Source organism: Lytechinus pictus, chromosome 1, assembly GCF_037042905.1.
Source record: "Lytechinus pictus isolate F3 Inbred chromosome 1, Lp3.0, whole genome shotgun sequence".
In the NCBI taxonomy this organism is placed as follows: Eukaryota; Metazoa; Echinodermata; class Echinoidea; order Temnopleuroida; family Toxopneustidae; genus Lytechinus; species Lytechinus pictus.
The window spans coordinates 1,326,485-1,338,437 of NC_087245.1; the positions used below are offsets into that span (position 1 = coordinate 1,326,485).

The 11,953-nt window shown below is 35.2% G+C and overlaps 3 protein-coding genes across 3 annotated transcripts in view; 1 reads left to right on the top strand and 2 right to left on the bottom strand.

The window, feature by feature from the left end:
- The window catches only part of LOC135154295 (germinal-center associated nuclear protein-like), a 28,242-nt gene extending 23,721 nt beyond the window's left edge, over positions 1-4,521 (top strand). The window contains exons 9-12 of the mRNA XM_064100539.1: positions 123-197; positions 761-969; positions 1,447-1,653; positions 4,512-4,521. Coding sequence (XP_063956609.1) covers positions 123-197; positions 761-969; positions 1,447-1,653; positions 4,512-4,521 — 501 coding nt within the window. The remainder of the gene's footprint in view (positions 1-122; positions 198-760; positions 970-1,446; positions 1,654-4,511) is intronic.
- A 129-nt stretch (positions 4,522-4,650) lies between these two features.
- On the bottom strand, positions 4,651-10,533 carry LOC129256048 (uncharacterized). The gene is made up of 2 exons (XM_054894357.2): positions 7,029-10,533; positions 4,651-4,664 (listed from the first exon to the last, which is right to left on the bottom strand). Exons 1-2 carry the CDS (start codon positions 10,531-10,533, stop codon positions 4,651-4,653), a joined length of 3,519 nt encoding a protein of 1,172 aa, XP_054750332.2.
- A 575-nt stretch (positions 10,534-11,108) lies between these two features.
- LOC135154707 (golgin subfamily A member 6-like protein 25) lies at positions 11,109-11,921 on the bottom strand. Its single transcript, XM_064102176.1, has one exon. It carries the CDS (start codon positions 11,919-11,921, stop codon positions 11,109-11,111), a length of 813 nt encoding a protein of 270 aa, XP_063958246.1.
- Between the last annotated feature and the right edge of the window lie 32 nt (positions 11,922-11,953).

Consider the following 11,953-nt stretch of genomic DNA (forward strand, 5'->3'; position numbering starts at 1 on the left):
ATTGATTTTTCCCTGGTTGGTAAGATTGTCAAGGAATCTTTTATTTTGGTGATAGACTTTATTGCAATGATTAGTCTGACCCTTAATGTATTTCTGTTTACCCATTTATCTTTCATGTACAGATTGAGAAAGGAGAGAATCCTCATGTTTGCCATGAGAGGGCGGTAAAGGAATACAGCAGATCATCTGCAGACCAGGTAAAGTAGAATCATGTATAGTATAGTAGTAGTGGAATAACATCTACCAGTTTGTGAGCTTCAAAAAGAATTGTATGCTATTACCCAAGCGTAAGCCTTGCAGCCTTTTACAGCACACAGGCATTTCAAGGAACTGATAAAGTTTGTGACAGTAATTGTGTACATTCACTAGAAATTACAAATATATGAAATTTTTTACATGTATTATCACTACCGAAAACAAAGTGTGCATGTGTTGGAAAAACATGTGTATAGGATGTTTATTTTATTTTATCTGGCGCCGCACAGCGGCTGCCGGGCCAACGATTAATTGGGCAAAGCAAATTTTCAGAGTATTTAATTTTATGTCTATTTCGAACAATAAAATATGGATTATCATATCATATTATCATATTTTGCAGAAATATACTGTTTGGGGGCTTTCCAAATAATAAATTTGTGTTTTGAAATGCTAGTATTTTTTATTGGTTAATAAATTCTTAGTAGTAGATAATATTTGTTACTCTAATTGATATATATGTAGCTGTAACACAATCTTGATACCTTATTCCCTTGATGAACAGGAAGAGCCATTGCCCTCTGAGCTTCGACCTCCGGCTGTTCTTGACCTTACCATGAATTATCTAATGAGGGAGATCATGAATAGAGATCCAAGGAGCTGGGCTGACTGGTTTGATTTCTTATGGAACAGAACAAGGAGTATCCGCAAGGAGATTACACAACAGCAGCTGTGTGGGACTACAGCTGTTAGTCTAATGGAGAAATGTGCAAGGTATTAAAAAGAACAGAAGATATCTAATGAAATTGAAAGAGAAATCTATGTACCCGTGAATGCTGTGGTTCTTAAGATGTATCAAGATTTCAGGTTCAACGTGTAACTGTTTTTAAACTCTAGTGTATAAAACTAGGAATATTCATAAATTTTCTTGTAATTTATTCTTGTGAAAACATCATGTTTTATTGTAGCACATAGCTTTCAAAAAGTAGAATGTCATGTGAAATGTTTCTTCATTAGGATCCCATATCACAACCCATAGGGACTGATCTTAGGATTGACTTTACATGTACATTTATGATCAATGCCATAGTAGAACATTCTTCTATGACCTATTGCTATAAAGTGTTTTGAATTATAATATCAAAATTTGATTTAAATAAGTACACATTATGCTGTTTGATCTCACAAATTTCACAAGATACGAAGGATTTTTATGATTTGACCTCGAGTATTATATGAATCTAATTTCAGGTTTCACATTTACTGCTCATATCGACTGTGTGAAGAAGACCACATGGCCTTTGATCCCAAGATCAACAACGAGAACTTGACGAAGTGCCTTCAGAGTTTGAAGCAGTTTTACCATGATCTAGCTGATGAGGGTGTGTTTTGTCCTAACGAAGCAGAGTTCAGAGCTTATGAAGTCTTGCTGAATCTTACCGGTGGAGATATCTTAAGGTCAGTGTGGAGGGTAACTCTTTCTTTTAAGTCAATTCAAAAGTAAGCAATCTACTCTTTTCAAAATGCATATTTTCTTACTCCTACACTTCCTTTGAAAGATAATTGATTCCCCTTTCTTTCAAATGGGAAAATAGTTTCCCCAATTGTCAATCAAGGATTTTTGTTAGTTTTTGTCTCGCCTGCATAGCAGAGCGAGACTATAGGCGCCGCTTTTCCGACGGCGGCGGCGACGGCGGCGGCGGCGTCAACATCAAATCTTAACCTAAGGTTAAGTTTTTGAAATGACATCATAACTTAAAAAGTATATGGGCCTAGTTAATGAAACTTGGACATAAGGTTAATCAAGTATTACTGAACATCCTGCTTGAGTTTTAGGTCACATGACCAAGGTCAAAGGTCATTTAGGGTCAATGAACTTAGCCTATGTTGGGGGAACCAATATTGAAATCTTAACCTAGGGTTAAGTTTTTCAAATGTCATCATAACTTAGAAAGTGTTTGGACCTAGTTCATGAAACTTACACATAAGGGTAGTGAAGTGTTACTGGATATCCTGCCTGAGTTTTAGGTCACATGACCAAGGTCAAAGGTCATTTAGGGTCAATGACCTTTGGTCATGTTGGTAGGTATTTGTTGAATTTCCATTGTAACTTTGAATTTTTATGGAGCTAGTTCATAAAACTTAGACATAAGAGTAATCATGTATCACTGAATATCCCGTGCAAGTTTCAGGTCATATGACCTAGGTCAGAGGTCATTGGGGTCAATGAACTTTGGTCATGTTGGGGGTATGTGTTTAATTTCCATTGTAACTTTGAATTTTTATGGAGGAAGTTCATGAAACTTAGACATAAGAGTAATCAAGTATCGCTGAATATCCTGTGCAAGTTTCATGTCACATGAACAAGGTCAAAGGTCATGTAGGATCAGTGAACTTTGGCTTTGTTTTAGGTATCTACATTGAAATCTTAACTATATAGTTTATGAAACTTGGATATACAAGTAATTCAATTATACATGTAGCTGTCATCTGGCATGATTTTCAAGTCGAGTAAAGAGTATGCATTTGTGTGAATTTCTTAACTAATTGTGTACATGTCTGTAAATGTGCATGAAAATGTATGTTCATGTTGTTATGTATCAAGTTATGATCTACATGTATTAAAGCCCAAATAATGATGTTTTGTTTGAAATTATCAAGGTTTTGGGTGAAATCATGAAAGTAAATTACACGTGTGATTGATGGTGGACCAACATTTAAAACTTACATGGTTAACTATAGAAAGTGGGTATATGGTTATTAGATGGATAAAAACTGTGATTGTTTAGCCATTTTGCACTCACAATTAACTCATTATTTTCAGATAGACATGTAAAGTAGCTGTATGGTTATAGTACATGCTTACATGTAATGCTGTAAAGAGTTTGTGAGTGCAACATGTTACCAGCACCACGAAGAGGACGCCAATCACAATATCATATCTTCCACAGCAAGTATTCTACAACAAAGAATTGATTGACATAACCATAAAATATCAAGATTTTTTTCTCTTTCATGGATTGTTAGAAAGCCTTGAACATGACCTATGATAGGCATGGATCTAGCTTACCAAACAGTCTTTATGAAATTATTTTTTTGTAATTGATTATGACAAGTTTTTAAAAAGTAGATTTAGACCTACTTATGACTTTTGTTGCATGTTGTGGATGATATGAATGGTGCCATATGGTTCATAAATGAACCCTTTTTTGTTTAAATTTTATTGAAAATGACAATATAAAATACATAAACAGTAAACAAATGAAATTATGACAATGATTAGGTGTATGAAAGCCCTAGGGGGCTGGTCAAATATATTGCTGTACACATGCGTGACCAAAAAAACGTGTGCACTCGTTAAGAGTATCAAAAACTCAGATTTTCAAAAAAAGGGGTAGTTTTTAAAAACTGGTCAATCGCAGGATGAAACGTATTTTAAAATAGAGTATGTTTTTTTCCAAAGCTTTTTTTTAAGACTAGCTAAACGTGTTTAGGGTAGGTTTTTTTCCCAAGCTTTTTCTCCGGGGTCGTATTCTGGTGACAACTTGTTTAGGGGCCAAAATGTGTAAATAAAGCCCGCGAAAAACTCGTTTAGGGGGTGTTTGGAAATAATTTGGCCACGTGTGTGTACAGCAATACATTTGACTGCCCCCCCCCCCCCCCCCCCCGGTATGTAAGCTTAGTCTAAAATGTGATGCACAAGTAATAAGAACACAAGAGAAAATTATGCAGATACAGTATGGTCTGGAAATGATTAGTGGTGCTCAGCAGAAGGGAATAGAGGCTGGTACAATTGGTCTGCATGTATCATAAACAGTCTCTCTCTCTCTCTCTAGAGACCAATACTGTTTTTTTAAACGGTATACATAATTTCAATTCTTGTTTTGAGGTATTAGGGAGTCTAGTTATCTTTTCTCTTTAACAGTTTTTTATCGAAACTTCTTTGAGGTACATGCAATTTGTACAAGCTGGTACAATTTGCAAACTTTTGCTTACATCAGGGTTGTACATCTAAACAAGAGTTGTAGTATTTTGAGTCAGTCTCTAACAATTGACGCTTATCAATCATTATACCATACTACAGGCTGTATTTTCATGCATTTACAAACAGTGTGTAGGGTTGAATAACGAAGTATACACTGTGCCAAGTGAACATAACTTCTCTACATTTTGATGATCTACCACATGGTAAAGGAAATGCCTCTCTTGTAACTCATATAGCCTGCATGTATTATGAAATTTGTTGAAATACTTTCAATTATTTCATTGCATAATTCTAGCTCTATCCTTTTATTACCATTGGTTGTATATCTCAGAAAACAGTAGACTCTTATCTATATTTTATTCATTCAAGGGGTGAGAGTTTTTTTACTTTTAGGTAGGTGGTATCAGATAATAGTTACAAATCTCATATACTTGTAATATATACATGGATACACGTACAAACATAAAATGTCAGAATTTGGATTCTGTAATAATAATAAAAACAGAATGTCAAAACATTTTATCAAAAATATGAAAATAGACAGTGTCAGGAAAATAATTTACAGCTTGCTTTTTAATGACATTTAGAAAAATAAGCACGTACATGTATGACTTTCATACAAAGCATTATCCAAGGTAGAGTTATGATTCACGGTAGATACATAGAATTAAAGCCAAAACAATAGCAGATTTGTAATTTTTAAAATCATGCATTCGGTGTAGTATTTTCAGTCAGTTTGTAACAATTAATGCTTATCAATCATACCATACTACCTGCATAATGATACATTTACAAACAGTGTGTAGGGTTTAAAGAAAAGGTATACACTGTGACAAATATACATAACTTCTCTTCACTTCCATGATCTACCACATGGTAAAGGAAATGCCTCTCTTGTAACTCATATAGCCTGCATGTATTATGAAATTTGTTGAAATACTTTCAATTATTTCATTGCATAATTCTAGCTCTATTTATCATTTTACTAACATTGGTACATATCTCAGAAAACAGTAGACTCTTATCTACATTTTATTCATTCAAGGGGTGAGATTTTTTTTTTTACTTTTGGGTAGGTGGTATCAGATAATAGTTACAAATCTCAATATACTTGTAATATATACATGGATACACGTACAAACATGAAATACCAGAATTTGGATTCTGTAATAATGATAATAAAAAGATAATGTCAAAACATTTTATTTTAAAAATATGAAAATAGACAGTGAAATATTTACAGCTTGCTTTTTAATGATATTTATAAAAACAAGCACGTACATGTATGACTTTCATACAAAGCACTATCCAAGGTAGACTTATGATTCATGGTAGATACATAGAATTAAAGCCAAAACAATAATAGCTGATTTGTAATTTGTAAAATCATCAGCAATTCAGTGTAGTATTTTCAGTCAGTTTCTAACAATTGACGCTTATCAATCATTATACCATAATACCTGCATTTTGATACATTTACAAACAGTGTGTAGGGTTTAAAGAAAAGGTAAACACTGTGACAAGTATACATAACTTCTCTTCACTTCCATGATCTACCACATGGTAAAGATAATGCCTCTCCTTGATAAATTTCTTTCCAATCAAACAAACATTATTGTACTCTTTGTTTTTCTGTTATCTGATTTACCAATTATTTCACTCTCACTGTATAAAAGTTTGTACTTAGAAACACTTTGTTTTAAACTAGTCTTCTTTACCATACAAGATTATGTATTACTTGAAAGTTGTACACAGGATGAAGGGATAGCTACATATACCATCTTATGGTAACTGTAATGGCTTTCTAATGTCCCACTTGACAGTTTGTTTTCCTCAATATTTGTAAATACCAAGTCAATTGTTGTACATCCATTTGTTGTGAATTCACAAATAAGTTGTGTACATTTGAATAACTGTGTCATTGCATTCACAAGCTTTTGTTTGTTTGGAGTAGAAGTAAGCATATTGATATTGAAATCTCCCATGATAACAAGTGGTTCATTTGGGTTAATATAATTACCCAAGTGTTGTAGTGCTCTGTGAATTTTTCTCCAATTTTCTTTAGGACGACAATACATAGAAACCACTTGCAACTTAGGACTATGAGAAGGAAGCTGAACTACTGTCATTTCAATTGACTGGAAATTACATGGAACAACTGTACATTGCAAGCCTTTCCTGTGGTATACAGCACTTCCATAGTGTGTACGTTGTGAGCTAAAGTCATTTCTTGACATCTTGAAATTATCCATTTCATACTCATATGCTTTATCCATAGAACACAGTTTTGTTTCAACAAATAAATTGATATCGGATACCTGTAAGTTGAAGTTTTTTTGTATGTCTTTCATATGAAGGTGCAATGACTGGCAGTTGTGGAAAGCTATTTTGACACAATCTTTTGGATAGTCATACAATGGCTTGTAGCAAAGAGTCATTGATTTAGACTGTCTCAAACGTTCCATTTCTGTCATCACATCATCTGAAACTTTGATATGAGCCAGGTTTAGAGGACCAATGATATGCAAATTTTGTAATGATGGCACTCTACTGAAAGCAACATAATGAAGATGGACAGCCTTTCTGTCAGGTAATTGGACAACTGCTCTATCTAGAGTGCTTCCTTGAGCTCTGTGTATTGTTTTAGCACATGCTAATTGGAGGGGGAATTGTTTTCTTGATACTTTCACTGCTTTGTATCTCCCAATTGCAAACTCTCTGGCTATTGGTTTAATTGGTGTCCAGGACTGATGAATCGCATTGTTGGTATGTTTTGGATATTCATGTCTCAGTTTGAGCCCTGTTTCTTCTGTCTCAAAAAGTACCCATACTATTTCCACATTCCCACTCTTGTCATATTGGAAATATTTTGAAACACATGCTGCTCCATTAACTAATCCATCTGCTGTGTCTATGTTGACAGTTAGTTCAGCTTTGAGCTCTAAAGCAAGATTGCATGTTTTAGATAGCCCCATTTCTTTGGCTTTGGCACATGACAAAACTTTTTGCTTGACTTCATCTGTGATATCACCAATAACTATGTCATGAGATGCCAAGACAGCTTGGTTTGCTACACTACTGTGTAATTGCTTGTTATGTGCATCAACAGCCTCATTGTGATACAACAAATGAGTGACATCAACTGGGTAATTCTCATCTTCTTTAGAGATTATTCTACCTTTTAGTAATTTAATGTCTTCTTTGGTTTGCTTGCCTTCTCTCATTCTGTTCAACAATGCTGCATAAGCTACATCTTCTTTTTGTCTCATAATGTCTGTTAATTCAAACAGCTCGAAGTTGTTGGTCCATACATTTGGTGCCAGAACTTCTGTACTTGATGTAGTAGTTGGATTTTTAAAAATCCAAGTGTCCATTACTGGCTGCAATTGGAAAAGATCGCCAATAGCTATAATACTGACACCTCCAAATGGTTTTGATACATTCATTACTTCTTGTAATCGTTGGTTTATGAAGCAAAACATCTTTGTTCCAACCATAGATATTTCGTCGATGAATACAAGCTTCAATTCACCAAGTTGGGTTCTGAGGGTGTTGCGTTTGTCATGTGATAAAGGTTTATAGCTAAAACCTTGGTTAGCAGGAATGCAAAATGCAGAATGGAGGGTTTGACCCCTGATCAAATAGGCTGCTTTACCAGTAGGTGCTGTGAGGAGTACCTTAATTACATCTGGATTACTACCAGATTCTGTGTTATAATGCCTCACAAGTGCCTGGTATAGTGACTTGATTACTCTTGTTTTTCCAACTCCTGCACCTCCACTCAAGAAGAGGAGTAACTGTTCATCTGAAGTTTTCACTTTGTTTAGTACATGATTAAAGAATTCAGATTGCTTTTGATTAAGAGAAGAAACAATTTCCCTGAATTTACTATCAGACAATCTATTTCTGATTCTCTCTTCTTGCATGTCTGTTCCAGTCGATTGTATACCCAATTCAGAAGCAATATCATAGCTAGTGAAGAGATCTTCACCTTCTATAGCATTTCTATCTTTGCCAAACTTATTTGCATTTATCTCATTAATATGTTCATTGCAAGGAGCTACATTATGAAGGTTTTCTTCATTTGAGTCATTAAGCAGTTTTTGTTCAGCCATATCTAACTCTTCAGCATACTGGTTGTACTCTTTCTGTTTTTCTTCTATTACTTGTTTTACCATTTGGTATCTTTCTTCATATGTTTGGCAGTTTCCAATGATTTCACTCTCACTGATGTAAGGGTAAAAGAGCATCAAATTTTCTCTGTAGTAATTTTCTGGATCTTTTTCTTTGTCATATCTCACATAGCGTATCACTTTTTGCTTTTTCCTTCGTTTCATAATCACTGTGTTTGAGATTTTCAATTCACCAAGACATGTTTGTTTATTTTGATATAGATCAGAGTCATCAGGTTCATCTTCTTTGTTATCATCACTGTCTGTTTCAGGCAGTTCTAATTCATGCACTTTTCTCTTCTTCTTGAACTGTACTTTTTTCATATCATACCATGCAATGAAATCTGCTAAGCACATGTCCCGGGCCTTCCTTGGCCGTTCTGAGTATCTCTTGATGTTATTGCTGCACTGAATGTCTTCACAATCAGCAGGCAAAGCATCAAGTTGCTCTGAAGGTTTGAGTATAAAAGGTCTCTGATCTGGAGGTGAAGTGTTAACAAATGCATGCCCACATGATGAATGCTTTAGTGGCATTTGTAGAGAGAGATATATTGCTTCAGGTGCACTAATCTCAACATGTTTAAGAAATTTGTTTCCAATCAAACGAACTTGATCTTTGATATCAGTTGATCCTTTTCTAGCTTCATCACATGTTCGTCTCAAGAGTTCACTCATGCCTCTTTGGCCTTTAGAAACATAGTTCACAACATACATTGCACAAGCATAAGCATTGGTAATGAATTGTATGTCTGTATTTGCTTGCCATGCCTGGAGTACAGCAGGGTTATACGCATTCACACGTACATTGCATGGTTCTCGTTTGAGAAACACCTTTGAAGCTGAAATAGAACTTCTGATTGCAAGCTCATAATCATCAGGTGAAATGCCAAAATGGTCAAGAAACAGTTGAAGAGTAAGTTGCTGGATTTCAGGTTTGTTTAGTTCAATTTGTATTTCTTTCCATTTCTGTTTATGTAACTGCTTTTCTTTGTCTTCCATTTCAACTGGCAGAGGTTGTAAGATCTTTGTAGACTCCATAGGAGGCAATGGGAAATTGAACCTGCACACTTTACCCTTTTTTCGACAAGTATGTGTGTGTCTGTGACATTGCAGTTTTTTCAAGTTCTCATTTACACCCAAACTTTGTCCGTCTGTTTCAATGATGTTGTCAATGTAATTTTCAATGTCTGAATTTGAATCTATCTCAAATTTAGGGGCCCCATTCACCCACAGAAGACTGTGCAGATGGGCTGATCCTCTATGTTGGAACTCTATCCTGTAGAAATGTTCTGAAATTTTCCCAAGTGGCTCACATGAACCTTGAAGGAAATTTTGATAGAATTTTTTCACTCTGTGATCAAAATATCTTGTGACAGTGACAGGATCTGATCGAATAAGTCTATTTTTTGTTTCCCAAGTGAAACTTGAAACATCTTCCGCACTATACTGTTTGTTGTCAACAAGTTTACCCAAAGATATTAAGAGATCAGTCCAATGTGACTCAGCAGAAGACAAAGAAATAAACCATGTTGGTAATCCTAACTGTCTAATCATTGCAAACAAATCCTTTTTGGCTGTTTCCCAGTATGGTGGAGATCCTCTTAAAGTTCTGAAAATTCTATATCCTTCATCTAATTTGACCATGGAGTCAACAACATCTTGTTGTTTGACATCTCCTGCAGTATATGACTTGCCTGATGTTTTAACCCGCCTGAGTGAAAGCCATATCTTATCTTTGATCTGTTTCATTTGGAGTTTCTTGCATTTGAAAAAGATGTTTGTTACAGATTTTGCTGCTCTTCGATCAGAATGTCGTAATTCTAATTTGCAGATATCACTGTACTTGAGAGGTATTTCTCTATCTTTGTTACTTGGCCTTCGTTCCCCACAAAATATAGTTGGAAATGATAATTCCTCAATATCAGCCTGTAATGAACTAATTGGTATATTTCCCTCACTGGGTGCAAAAGAGAGAATGTTTTGTTGATCATCAACATTTTGTGGATACAACATAGTGTCCAAACTTCCAACAGGTTCTTTTTCATCAATTTCACTCCAATCAGAGTCACTATCTTTTTCTTTCTCCTCGGTTTGGGAAGCAGAAACATTAACTGCAGTAGGTACTATGTTATCTTCACAAGTGCTCTCTTCGAGAAACTCTTTCCATTGAGTTTTATGCATTTCTGCAACATGAGTTGGCCAAAATTCATCTAAACCGTCTGTAACATATTGTTTAAACAGAGGTTGTTTCACTAAGTATTTTGTTGCTTCAAAACACTTCTGTGGTCTGATGTTTTCAAACATGTAATGACTTTTGTACCGAAGACGTTTCTTTAGTTTTACAGGGATGGTATGTGAATCATTGATAGAGCGAGGCAGTGAATTTACAATTGAAATATTGTTGGCAGGAACATTAACAACATTCCCACGGATTCCAACTTGTCCACCACTTGGCAACTCACGAAGTTGGAAAAATGTATTTACTGGGGAAACCAGCCTCTCTTCAAGTGGGTTTAGTTGTAGCTCTGTTGGACAATGAGGAAATCCAGTTCTATTAGCTGAAGAAAGTGGGGGGAGTTTATTCTTTAGCATCCAACTCTGACAAGTGTGGCAAATCCATTCTTTGCCTTCAACACTTAATGTTCCAGTGATGCACTTTGAGTGAAGAGATTTATCAGTATTCCTAACAACAAATACATCATTAACAGACTGTTTAAACCATAGCTGCTTGCAGCATGTGCATATATACTCACATGCTACTGATACTGCTTCTTTAAAGTGCTCCACAAGTTCATCAATTGTATTGGAGGGAAATCTGTTGCTTTGTTTACGTAAAGCGTCATCTTTAGATTCTTTCTCTCTGTATGCTGGATTGCTTCTCCTTTGTTTGTTGATGTTTCTCTCAAATTCTTGGAATGACGGAGCTCTTCTTCTCTTTCTATTGTTTCTTTTTTCAATTTCTTTATATTCCGGATCTTGTCGTCTTCTCTTCTTGAGGTTACTCTCAAACTCTTGGAAGGATAGATCTTTTCTTCTTCTTTTGTTTTCTCTTTGTTCATTTTCTTTGTATTCCGGATCTTGTCGTCTTCTCTTATTGAGGTTACTCTCAAACTCCTGGAAGGACGGATCTCTTCTTCTTGTTTTGTTTTTTCTTTGTTCATTATCTTTGTATTCCGGATCTTGTCTTCTACTCTTCTTGAGGTTACTCTCAAACTCTTGGAAGGATGGATCCTTTCTTCTTCTTTTGTTTTTTCTTTGTTCATTTTCTTTGTATTCCGGATCTTGTCGTCTTCTCTTCTTGAGGTTACTCTCAAACTCTTGGAAGGATAGATCTTTTCTTCTTCTTTTGTTTTTTCTTTGTTCATTTTCTTTGTATTCCGGATCTTGTCGTCTTCTCTTATTGAGGTTACTCTCAAACTCTTGGAAGGATAGATCTTTTCTTCTTCTTTTGTTTTCTCTTTGTTCATTTTCTCTGTATTCCGGATCTTGTCGTCTTCTCTTATTGAGGTTACTCTCAAACTCTTGGAAGGATGGAGCTTTTCTTCTTCTTTTGTTTTTTCTTTGTTCATTTTCTTTGTATTCCGGATCTTGTCGTCTTCTC

What these genes read in the sequence shown, in the direction of transcription:
- LOC135154707 (XM_064102176.1), bottom strand. Translation starts at nt 11,921, where the DNA reads ATGAACAAAGAAAAAACAAAAGAAGAAGAAAAGCTCCATCCTTCCAAG.
- LOC129256048 (XM_054894357.2), bottom strand. Translation starts at nt 10,533, where the DNA reads ATGCATAAAACTCAATGGAAAGAGTTTCTCGAAGAGAGCACTTGTGAA.